This window comes from Phycodurus eques, chromosome 22, assembly GCF_024500275.1.
Source record: "Phycodurus eques isolate BA_2022a chromosome 22, UOR_Pequ_1.1, whole genome shotgun sequence".
Lineage (NCBI taxonomy): Eukaryota > Metazoa > Chordata > Actinopteri > Syngnathiformes > Syngnathidae > Phycodurus > Phycodurus eques.
In genome coordinates, this window is record NC_084546.1 from 8,637,848 (window position 1) to 8,649,962 (window position 12,115).

Consider the following 12,115-nt stretch of genomic DNA (forward strand, 5'->3'; position numbering starts at 1 on the left):
CATGACAAAATTTGACAAAATTTGAGCAAGTTTAGGTTCAAACTACCGAGCGTAACTATCATAACTACTACAATTTTTTTTCCCTTAGTAACATGGCGGCCCCCTGAGATGGATGAAAATGGATGTATTAATCTGTTTAATTCTTGTTCCACAAACCTGATATTAATCAGAATACCGTGTTAGACCAGTGGTGGTGGTACATACAAAGCATTCTTACAAATAAAATAAAAATAAATAAATAAATAACTAGGGGTTCCGTTCCCCTTTAAAACTGTCAGTATTAACCTGATAGTACTACAATAGTAAAATGATCTGTGGGGAAAAAAATCTTTTCTCTGGCCTCATTTTGCAATAAAATAAAATAAAATGTACTTTTACATGATGTAGGTTTAAAGTTAAAAGTGACTCAATGAACTGTAGGTACAGTATGTATAAAGGTATGGCAATCTATGAATGTGCCACTGGAAGTGAAGTTTTGATACATTGAGCAGTATTAGCTGTCCCTTTTTCACTCTAAACTCGCCCCCAACCAAAAAGTGAGTGGTTCTTATGTGAGGCCGTGTGTGTGAGAAGCTCAGTGTATAGACACTGTGGGCGGTAGCGAAGTCATGTTGGTGGATTTATCAGTTTTCATTTAAAAAAAAGAAGAAAAAAAAAACTGTTTGTGTGTTGTGTGCGTGCTTGTGTGGATGATGAGGAAAAAAAAGACGTGTCGTCCTCTGGCTAGTTCGCTCCGTCTGAATCACATTTAGCTCACACCACAACACTTGGTATTAAAATTAACAACTGGTATTAAAATTAATATTGACAACAACTAACATTAACATCAACGTCATCAGTCATCATCAGCATCAACAATGAACTTAACATAACAAATAGAATTATGTAGGGTGGGGGGGGGGTACTAAAGGGAATAGAAAAGTAGCGCACAACAATAAATAAAAGAAATCGTGAAAAATATATTCAAATAATTAGAATATCAAGAAATAAAGTATAAAACAATATTCTAAAATACAGTAGTACACAGGGATATTTATTGATTTAAACATCATTTTAATATAACAAACAAAAACAATATTGGAAAAATATTTAAATTATTAGAATATTGCAAGAAATACAGAAAATACCCCCCAGATGTATTAAAAATACAAAATATAGTTGGACATTTATTTGTTTGAACATAAGGAATTATAAAAGAATAATTGGAAAAAAATATTTTTTATTAAAATAATAAAAAAGAACAAATTTGCAATTCAATACACTAGGGCATTTATTGATTTAAACTTAACACAAAAATTATTAAAATAATTAGAAAAAAGCAGCTAATTAAAAATAGTCAAAAATAAATTAAAAACATAACATACTAGGACATTTAATGATTCAAACTAGGGGTGTAACGATTCCTTTTTTGCTACATTTTGATCCGTAGCACGATTCGTGGTTGACGATTCAATTCAAGGACGATATTCGGTTCATTTAGAACGATACGATCGAAACGATTGAGAGGCTGGAAATCGATTCAGTAACTTTTTAGCCAAAAATCCATCTCACGTGACTGAAATAAATACCTGCATGCAGCAAGTGTAATTTCTTGTACGGGAATGCGGTCAGATTAATTATGGCCATGAAATCTCAAGATTTTCCTGATGTACTTTCCTTTCACGTGTCTTATTGTGTACTGTACTGCATGTGTTTTCTGAGGACTATGAATCTGCTTAATACAAATTGTATTGCTTTGCAATAAAACAAAGGGGGAAACTGCAACTTACTGTTATTTATATTATTTCAGCTATGAGTTTAGTTGTTGTGCCAGTTTTTTTCCAAGAAAATAGATGTTTATTTGGTGTTACATTTATGATGGGGTCATTGGGGGGAAAACATTTCCACTGTAAGGAGTTCCTAGTTGGACCGAAAGTTTGAGAATCCCTGTTCTAAAGGGTTAAATAGTAATGGCTCTGCACTGAGTTTTTCATGAGGAAAGACTTTTAGGAATAGTGTTAATAATACACAGAGAGCAAAATAAATTACCAAACCTGCTGTTGTAGCACAAACGTGACCCCAAAACAGCGTCCAGTAGTTGACATGGTCGCTGGTTCTCCTCTCGTTTGCCCGAATTTCCCTTCCTGTTGTTGTTAGCGGCTAGCGAGCTAAGCTAAACTAACCAATTTGAGAGGCTTCAAAATGCACAGCGACTTGCCACAAGTCACACTGAGGTATCCTTATTTATAATTCCTCGCTAGCCTCCTTCTCATCTGCCATCCACCAGACAGACGGACGTCTTAAACTTCAAAAAAGTGCTTTAAAAAAAAAAAAACAAAAAAAAAAAACACACGCGCACAAATTGTGGTGTCTCGTAAAACCACTAGGGGCCCTACTGAAACGATTGACTAGATATGGGGCGTAGAAAAGGAAACGAAGAAGAAAAGAGACTTACGAAGAAGAAAATAGCATTAATAGTGATTGATACAATCGATTGATTACCTTATAAAACGATTAAAATCGATATATTTACGTCCGGGAGTCTAAATTGCCGAGCACAGATCAATCCAGTTGGATCGTGGCAATATAAATTCATACGTCGATGAAATGAATGAATCATTACACCACGAAAACATAAAAACATAATGTGAAAAAAATATATATTGAAAAAGTATAATAAAATTAATTAATAGCAAAAAAATAAGTAAACAGAAAGTATTGAGACACACGTCTTAATTTATTATGAAACTGACATTTATGGGTTGAAAAATGTAAATTAAATATTAACATAATCAAAGTAAAATAACAAGCAACAAAACAAAAACCAAAAAACACTGAAAACTCGTTGTGCCACTCTATTGGAAGAAAGTTTCCCAAGAAGAGTGGAAAAGGAGACCCAGCTCCATATTTGAATCAAGGTTTACTTCCTATTGGTGTAATAATAGCCAGCTGTCCCAATACTTTCCCTCCAAGCGTTGTGTCTGCCGCTCACTTTCTCATGTTGACATTTCAGCGCTCCTCCCTCGACTCACCCGTTCGCTCGCGCCCATCAGACATATTGGCGCGCTTTGCTTTGACCTGGCTGCGACCCCGCCGCCAACGCCGATACTTCCTGTAGCCGCCCGTCTGTCTTCGGGTCAAACATTAGTCACTGGCCTTAAGCCCGCTGACTCGGGGGGTGAGGAGTGTGTGGGTCAACTGTTCAAAGATCAATCCGTTCCCAAAAGTTTCGCCTTTTTTTTGGAACTTGGTTAATAAGTTGTTGAGGTGACACACTGCCGCACGTATCTAGGCGACGAGTGCAAACGCACGTTCAGGGAAGGGTTATGGCCTGGGGTTATTAGCGTGAGCGGCGCCTCCTCTAAAATCGCCAACTCTGCACTCCTAATTAAAAACATAAAAAACAATCAGGAGGACATTGCAGCTAAAAGAACTCGAGCGGCTATACGCGTACACAATGGCGCCAAATTCGAGCATTATTCAAGTCCGCAAAGGCCCGATTGTCGGATGTCTCGAAAAGATCGTCCCGACGATAATCCCGTGGTATGATTTTTCCTCCTTGATCTGCTCAGAATTTGTTTGGGCCGACAATCGTAAATGTTAAACCTGTTCAGTATTCACAAAAGGAAACCCTTATGTGTGTGGTCATCAACGAAAAATCTATTAAAACTTCGTACACGTAACGATAAAAAGGCCAAATTTGAGCATTTTCCCTCAGTCGCGATCAAAGTCAGCAAAGGACCGACATCTGGAAAGATTATCCTGGTGATTATCATGTGGTGTGGAGTGTGTTAAGAGTCATATTTTTGCCTCCCCGATCTGCTCACAGTCGTAAATGTTAAATCTGTTCAACTCTTATGTGTGTGGTGTCCATATGATGGTCCGTGAAACGACCTGAAGATTTTTTTCCTCCCCATGTGGTGGGACGCTCACATTTTTAAATCGGTTAAAGTCGAGTACACACATTCCGATAATCAGGCCAGAATTGAGCATTTTTACGCCCTTTTTCAATGGAGGTTCTTCTCCGATCTGCTTGGAAATCGGTTAGAGCGACAATTGTGAATGTTAAACATGTTTAACATTAATGATAGCAAATCCTGATGTATATGGTCAACACCGAGTTTGGCTTGTTCTCCTGCTCTTTCTTCTTCTGTTTTTTCGGGCACACAGGATGGCCTGCGGCACAATGCTGCCTCTCACAGGTCAGTCCTGGTACTACAACAGACATCATTACATGTGTGTGTGTGTGTGTGTGTGTGTGTGTGTGTAGGGGGGGGGGGGGATTGGTCATTTGAGAACACTACACGCACACACTAGAAGAGCAGTCGGAACATACATGCCTCGTCTTTCAGGTTTTTTAAACGAGATGTTAAAAATCAGAATGTTTGTTTTGTTCTTTAGGTGGCTTTTCCATGGTAACAACATTCTTAAAAACATTCCTAATGTCTGTTTTGAGCTATCCGTGTACTTTTTATGCTATTTCAGGAGTGTAAAACACAGTCCGCCAACCCCCAAAATAGCATTTTCACATTTAATGTCTCAGTTTTTTTCTTTTCTGAAAAGGTTACGCTGGCCAGAAGAGTGTGAGCTCACAGAGCCAAAACTGTGTCAAAAGCTCACATTGGCAGATTTGTTTGTTTACATGCTGCGCCGCAAAAAGATCTGGCCAAATGGTCACTTTTAGCAGCACGCTAAAATTAAAAGACCTCTGCATTCATGATCGTGTGACTTCAAGGCAAAAATGACGCGGAAGAACGGGTTAATTAATATCAGCTTGCTTGGGGAAGTTGTATTTCCACACGAAAACAAATTCTAAAAGGAATATCTTCACCCTGCCTTCCTCCTTGGTAAAGATGGCCAAGAAGTGAGCTCATTGTTTTATAGGCCTTCTGGTGAATATCTATTCGTAGCCTTCAACGTTTTATGGCCCTCGTTCGTTATCTGGAGCAACAATTACCGCACATTAACTTCACTAATGTAAAAGCTTTTCGTGACATGGCCGGAAGATAATCATAATAGCGAAACAAACCAAAAAAAAGATGGAAAAGATGTACTAGACATCAATGTTGTAGCCTAAAAGTCTCTGGATTAGGTACACTAATGCAGCATTTCTCAACCTTGATTGAGACAAGGCACATATTTTTACTTTAGAAAAAAATATACATCTCAAGGTACACCACCACAAAAATGTCACAAAAAGTGGATACACAGGTTAATTATGTACTTTGTCCCTCTCGAGTGGAAATAGGCATCTGTTCAAGAAAATGATCCAAAACATGAAAAAATAACATTATTTCCAACATTTGTGGTGCAAATTTTTTAGGGGCTTTAACACAGACATTTTATACTTAAAAATACAAAAGAACTAAGGAGTAAAAAAAAAAAAAAAACACACACACACACACTTGGTGAAGGATATTATTTAAAGAGGCTGAAAGAACACACACTAATTGCATTGATGAAGAACAGCTGGAGCAGGTAAGAATCTGATTGGCTGAGATAGGACCGAACGATAAAAAACATTCGCGATTAAAGTATTGAATCACTTGTGTGTGTCCCCCTTCTGACTTCGCAGATTTGTACTCGAGCGACGGTGACGTGTGTTGCAATGTCTGTTGTTGTTATTATTATTCTTCTTTTAAACTTACTGCGGAGTAATGGCCTCAGCAGACACAGAAGAGGTGACTAATACAAGAATAGCTCATACACACACGTTGTTTTTTGACTCCTCCACACTGATATCAGCAGGAGAGAGGCAGCCAATGAAACTAATTGCAGCGTACGTGTCTTTCATGAAAAGAACAGCCTGTACAATTCCGAGCTCCCGCCCCCCGGCTCTCTGATTGGCTGCCGCCCAAGTGGTCTGCTTTTGTGTTCTCTGCTCTGATTGGCTGCTCTGCAAGCCAGTTCTCTTTCCTCCTTCTGCAGCTCACATGCCTACACTGAAGCTTTTCTGCCCCACATGAGGACAGGGCTGGGCTGCATTTTTTATTTTTATTTTTTTTTCACGGTCATTTGTGCTCACTCACTATCACGCAGTTGTTGCCAAGTGCGTGTGAGGTTACACTGTAGTGCAAATAAGATCCCACTGCATATCATTGAGCTTCGATTTGTGGTTAGACCGCTTATAGTGTGCCTGTGGAAAAAAAAATTGGCATCATAAATTGACTGTGGGAGGACAAATAATACAACATTATAGGCTTAGTTTTGCAACAGTTTATTTATCTTTTAAAAACAATGATTAAAACATATTTACAAAAAACGTTGCTTTGGATAAGCCATACAACCAACCACACACGCGCACACACAAGAAACATAAATAAGTTAATTTTTCAGTGTTTTTTTTTTAAGGCACACAGGTACACTTCAGAGTTTACACCCTCACTGAGGCAGTGCAAGTTTGTTTTTCTGCCTACTCCACAAAAACTTTTAATAATAGTGCAATTACATGTTCCACATGAATTTCACATATTTGCATAAGTAGCGCAATGATTTTTTTTTTTTAATCTGGACACCACAGTTAAACACAATGGGCTGCAGAATAAACCAAACATATATGTATATATATATAATATATATATATATATATATACATATACATTCTTATGATTATCAGCAAATACTGTGAAATTTGGTCAAATATTGCTCAGCCAAAAAAGGCACACACTTTGGCAAAACCCTGATAGTTTTTTAATAATAATAAAATAAAGGGGGCAAAAAAATGAGACCATGTAAACGTTGTTTTGTGGCTAGTCCCAGGTAAAATGGAAACTTGCCAGTGCAGCAAGCCAAAACGCTGGGACACCAAGCCGTAATAATAATAATAATAATAATAATAATAATAAAAACAAAATATATTTAAGTTTCCATGCAACCCTGACTTGTTGAAATCTGCATTTAACAAAAAAAAGTGGAATACCTGAATAATAATGATACATTAATGACCACTTGGAAAACAAACAACAAATAAAAAAAAAAACTTTTTTAGGGTGGAAATTGCACTGCAACTCCCCCCCCGTGTCAAAATTCACACTTATTCAAAGACACAGGCATGAAAAGCAGAACGCTTTTTATGTGCTACATATATTTAAAAAAAAAAGAAAGAAAACACGCACATAGGTAGTAAGAACAGAAAATGGAGGGTCAGGGGATGATAATCAATTTGCACACTTCTTGCTACATTGTCTGCTGCTTCTGAGGCCATTTAAGAATAATTAAAAAAACAACATTAATAAGAGTGCCAAAACTTGATAGTGTACATATTTCAGTGCTTGTGCAGCCTCTATTGCCTTCCTATTGGGGTCTGCTGAGGGTTCTTCCCGATGATGCAGCCTGCAAAAGAAGCAAGAAAGCACATGAATGCACCATGAAGCGAGAAGTAATAATACTTTAGTTGTATCCGCAATGACAAGAAACACTTTCTAGTCTGATAGATGCAACACACACACACACACACCGATAATAATACTAGTAATACTGAAAAGTGACATCGGTGATAATAAAAGGGCTTGTGGTGCGTTCAATGACACGCACCGAGCTGGCTTCAGCCTCTGTTTACGGGACTTGCGGCGCCGGACCTCCAGCGCCACGGGGCGGCTCGGCGTCGTCGTCGTCGTCTCCCCCGGAGTGTGTCCTCTTCGTCGGGCACTCGCGCGACAAACCTGGCGGTAGAAAACAAAACAAAAAGTCGTCACGAGGAGGAGTGATTAGTGTCGCTGCGCGAAGCTGCACGTCCTCGCCAAAAAACAAAAGCGGAGTTTGGCAAAAAGCAGGAAATGCGAGGTCCGCAAAGATGCTTCGAGAGGGCGTGTGCTTGTTTTGGGTTTGGGGGAGCGGGTGCGGGTGCGCTGTTGTCGTCACCTGTAGCATCCGACGATCTTTTATTCGAAGAGTCTCTGTTTTGGCCCCGAGAACCCTCCCCGGAGTCCTCCGCCCGCGGCTCCTGCCTCCTGTGCGGCGGCCGGGAGTAGAACTCCGGCGCGTCCCGGTCCTCCGTCCACTTAAAGTCTCCACCCGGGAGCGGCCCCTCGCCGTCCAGGTCGAAGTTGTAGTGGTCCGCGAACGAGCGGACGTCATCCCGGAGGGTGGCCGTCAAGCGGGCACGTATCTCCTCTCGGTCAGGTGTGCCGAAGAGGTTCCTGCACACCGGGGGTCGGACGACGTCCTGCTGCCGCGCGTCGACCCTCTCCAGCGGCGGACTCGCGTTGGAAAGGCGCACGTCTGACATTTTGTTGCACATATGACACAAAACAAAAAACGCTCAAATCCCCAAAATAGTATTCCTTGCAGAATCACAACGGGAATGCGGCGCGCGTACTCCAGTGCGCCATGCACAAACAGTCCCCCAAAAAATCCACAGAAAAGCCACGGGGGTTCCAAAAAAAAAAAAAAAAAAAAAAAAGCGCTCCTGTCAAGTTGGTCGGAAAGCTGCAAACGCACATGCACACAGATACGCACGAGTCAAGTCGTAAGAGCCAACATGGCGTTCGAGTGAGCAGTGAGAAGGCGAGTCGACATGGACTATTTAAACAGAGGAGGCCATTCATTGGTCTGCGCGCTTGCTCGCGCCGCCCACTAAGCGAGAAAGGAACACTGGATCGAGTCAACAACAAGACAACTGCCGAATGAATACTTCCACTCCATCCATACCGCAGCTCTTATTTGGCTCTTTATATTGCCCCCCCCACCCCCAAAAAAAAAAAAGCCCGATGATGATCTTCTTCGACAAAGTGACTGGCGGGGGGAAATGATGTCACAGCATCCGATCAAGTTGCTTTCATGCTCAAGGCCACAGGGAAACGGCAATAATTCAGATTCAGATCAGTCAAGTCGACGCCCACATTTTCCCAGTTCGGCATTTGCGTCCCGTCCCCCCTGCCCGTTTTTCGCTGGAAAACTCACCTAAGAGCTGTTTGTCTGCTCGAATCAGGGCGCCATCTTGGTGCAAAAGAACTGTTCAAGTAAGTTGTGTCACGTCATCTAGACAAAAGTAGTCCTTTGCTGCCATCTTTTGGCAAGCACTTGCACAACATAAATCTTCCTTGAGCTGCAATGTTCGACTGACACTTTGTCACCCGAACAAAGATATACATTTTAGTTTATGGAGCTTATTTTATTTTATTTATTTATTTATTTTTTACAGGTGTGCCAATTGAGAAGAGATTCTCTCTTGCAATGCCAACTTGGCTGCAGACAGCAGAGCAAAACAAGTCAAAATAAAAGCAAATACAATAAAGATGTACAAACAAAATGTCCAGTGTGATGTACACAAACTGCACACAAAACAAAAGGTACACAAAACAAAATAGCGCACTCATAAATACTAGACTTTAAAAGCTGTTTGCAATTAATAGATAAAACATAAGCCGGATAGTAGGGACGCGTAGTACTATCGCAAGCATCATCTGATTGTAGACATGCTCACAAGTTAGCGCTGCTTGATCCAATTGCGGCGTACTATAAAAAAAAAAAAAAAAATTGATTAAATCTCGGCAAATCCACTCAGCGCAGATTAGAGGCGTCGCTGTCACGAAAGTAAGAGAAAAGTAACAGCGGTTTTGTCATCGTTGGCTCGCCGTCAACTGTGGTAAACAGTGAAACAGTTAAAACAAACAAACAAACAAAAACACAGCGAGGTGTCCATTTGCTACATTGTACCAATAGATTTGCAGCAGGGCTTGTGTTATGCCTCGACTTCAACTTTCCCGTTGCAGCCTTGGAAGTCAAAACATCTTGTGACGGGCGCGCAGAGGTTGAAGAAAGCCACAATACGAGTTCAAATGTTCGTTCATAAATATCTTTACGGCATGAGCACAAGTGAACAGCTGTGTGAATCCACAGAAGTCAACAATGAGCAACAATCGCCTGAACGAGTCAGTATTTTGGTTCTTCTTATTCAGTAATGTGAGGAGGACAAAATATTTGAAATTATTATGAAGTACAGTTCACAATAATAAACCTGAAAGCCTATGAATACAAGTGGACCGCTTTCGTATGTTTCATTAGATGGTGGCGGTGCTGAAGTGTCCCATGCTATGTTTTGGTAAAAAAAAATATATATATATATATATATATATATATAAAACCTATCGCGACGGCTTCTTGGCCAGCTCCGTCCGGACCTGGCGGGGAAATAGTTCCAGGTTCTTGTTGACGCAGCGCAGGCAGAACCTCTTGGTGTAGAACAGACTGCAGTCCTGCCAGTGGAGAGTCAGCGAGTGAGTGTGTGTTACAGTTTACAGTAAACGTGACAGGTCACAGTGAACCGGGGTGAGGAGTGGGCAGGGGCCGGGGGGGGTGGGGGGGGGGGGGGGCATTTGGGTGTGCAAAAGTAGCTTTAATTGATTTCGCAACGCTCCCTCAGCACACGTGCGCTGCACCACATGATTACCGAGTCGTAAGGGCAAACTATTAAAACCACACACAAACACAGAAGTTGGAGCACAATCTGCTTCCCAACCTTTATTGGGGGATGGCGCCCATTTTACATGGGGGGGAAAAAAAACAATGGCACACCACTGAACGAAAATGTCACAAAAATGATAAATACAGTGGTGCCCTGAGATACAAGTTTATTTTGTTCAGTGACCACATTCACAACTTAAAATACATAATCTTTCCCCAATGAAATTAAAGGAAATTCCATTCATCTGTGCTAGCCTCCGCCTCAGAAAACGTTTTTTTTTTTTTTTTTTGTATTATGGAAAAATAGCAGTCGAAAATATTGTCATATTCAACTATCCACGGCTTAAAAAGTTGTAAAACAGCAGCTACCAATACTACCCCTTTGCATGTCAATGGCTTTCATTTCATGTTAGCACTCAACGAGCAGGCTGTTCTTAAGGTAATCCAGTTTCTGCAATCGGGTCACTTGTATCCCAAGGTACCACTTAACCAAAAAAAAAAAAAAAAAAAAAAAAAAAAAAGGATGATCTCGTTTCAATTTAGTCACAAATTGATAGTGTGATATCTGGGTCTGTTTAATTGAAAGCAAAGCTTGACTCATTCAGTCTAATGTATGGCAACAAATACACCAATGTATTGTACCTTCTCTGCCATCTACTGGAAGTACATTTAATTTTTCCATTTGTCACTCTGTGCCCCAAAAACGTGTATAGTTGTTTGTAGCTGTTTAATATGTTTTCACCTTTTTAAAAATATGATTACTAATACGATATGTCTGCTTTTGCCTTGGGTTGTTTCAATTGCGGAGACGACTGAAAGTGAATTTTATTTCTGGTTCAGTGGATTGATTCTCACCCCAAGTAAAATTTAACGACACACTCGTAACTTTGAGTTCATATCAGAAGGGCGCCATGTTTATGGAATTCAACCGAATTCTTACCGAGCCAACACATACAGTCATTCCACACAAGCTGCACTTGGAACCCAAAACGAGGAACTTGTCCTTCTCCGGACTGAATGGGTCTTTCGTCACATAGCACTCCTCCAGCAACCTGAACAACGACAAATAAATGAAATTAGATGCATGCCGTGTCCATAAAAGTTATACGAATAGCGGGAAAATGGTGGGGGTGAAAAAGTGGGAAGTCGTGTGAAGGGTTTTGTAGTAGCTAACCGCGTTAGCATAGCTAGCCCCACACAGAACGCTGCTACGGCTTCTGCTTCGTTCTCTACTTACACAATGGCTCTGGTGTTTGGTGGTTTCTGTCCGTAGGAAGTATAAGGACAATTTAAACCACACGACTGGCATGTAAATGTCTTTTGGCGATGTTGGCGTGTACTCTCTTCCATTGTTTTGCCAGCTAACAAACAGCAGGAGGTCATTTTGATTTGGCTTCAATCACATGTCGCCACCTAGCGCACCGGGGATAAATCACACCCAATTATTTCAAATTGGCCTAAATTTAATTTCTTATATCTATTAATTTTCACAGTCTGCTTCTCTCTAACAAAATATAACCGATTTTTGTTTTTGTCAAAACTTTTTTTTATTATTATCGTGGGACAGAAGTATTTCGTACTCATGTCATGCATGACTGAGCAATTTTCAATAGTTTAGAACTATTGTTTCAAGCAACATCAATTCATTTCCATTGAAAACGAATGGTGAATCCAAGCTTAAAATCTGGTTCAAAATAAAAAAAAAAAACTGCCACAAAATGTTGAAGGGTTT

At 40.4% G+C, this 12,115-nt stretch overlaps 2 protein-coding genes across 2 annotated transcripts; both read right to left on the minus strand.

Annotated features, from left to right (window-relative positions):
• Window positions 1–6,180: 6,180 nt before the first annotated feature.
• Window positions 6,181–8,864, minus strand: LOC133397425 (cyclin-dependent kinase inhibitor 1B-like). Its single transcript, XM_061668300.1, has 3 exons — window positions 7,840–8,864; window positions 7,513–7,640; window positions 6,181–7,311 (listed from the first exon to the last, which is right to left on the minus strand). The coding sequence occupies exons 1-2, from the start codon at window positions 8,216–8,218 to the stop codon at window positions 7,534–7,536; spliced, it is 486 nt and encodes a 161-aa protein (XP_061524284.1). The 5' UTR covers window positions 8,219–8,864; the 3' UTR covers window positions 6,181–7,311; window positions 7,513–7,533.
• On the minus strand, window positions 8,117–11,777 carry cdpf1 (cysteine rich DPF motif domain containing 1). The gene is made up of 4 exons (XM_061668301.1): window positions 11,621–11,777; window positions 11,324–11,435; window positions 8,881–10,175; window positions 8,117–8,199 (listed from the first exon to the last, which is right to left on the minus strand). Exons 1-3 carry the CDS (start codon window positions 11,764–11,766, stop codon window positions 10,065–10,067), a joined length of 369 nt encoding a protein of 122 aa, XP_061524285.1. The 5' UTR covers window positions 11,767–11,777; the 3' UTR covers window positions 8,117–8,199; window positions 8,881–10,064.
• Between the last annotated feature and the right edge of the window lie 338 nt (window positions 11,778–12,115).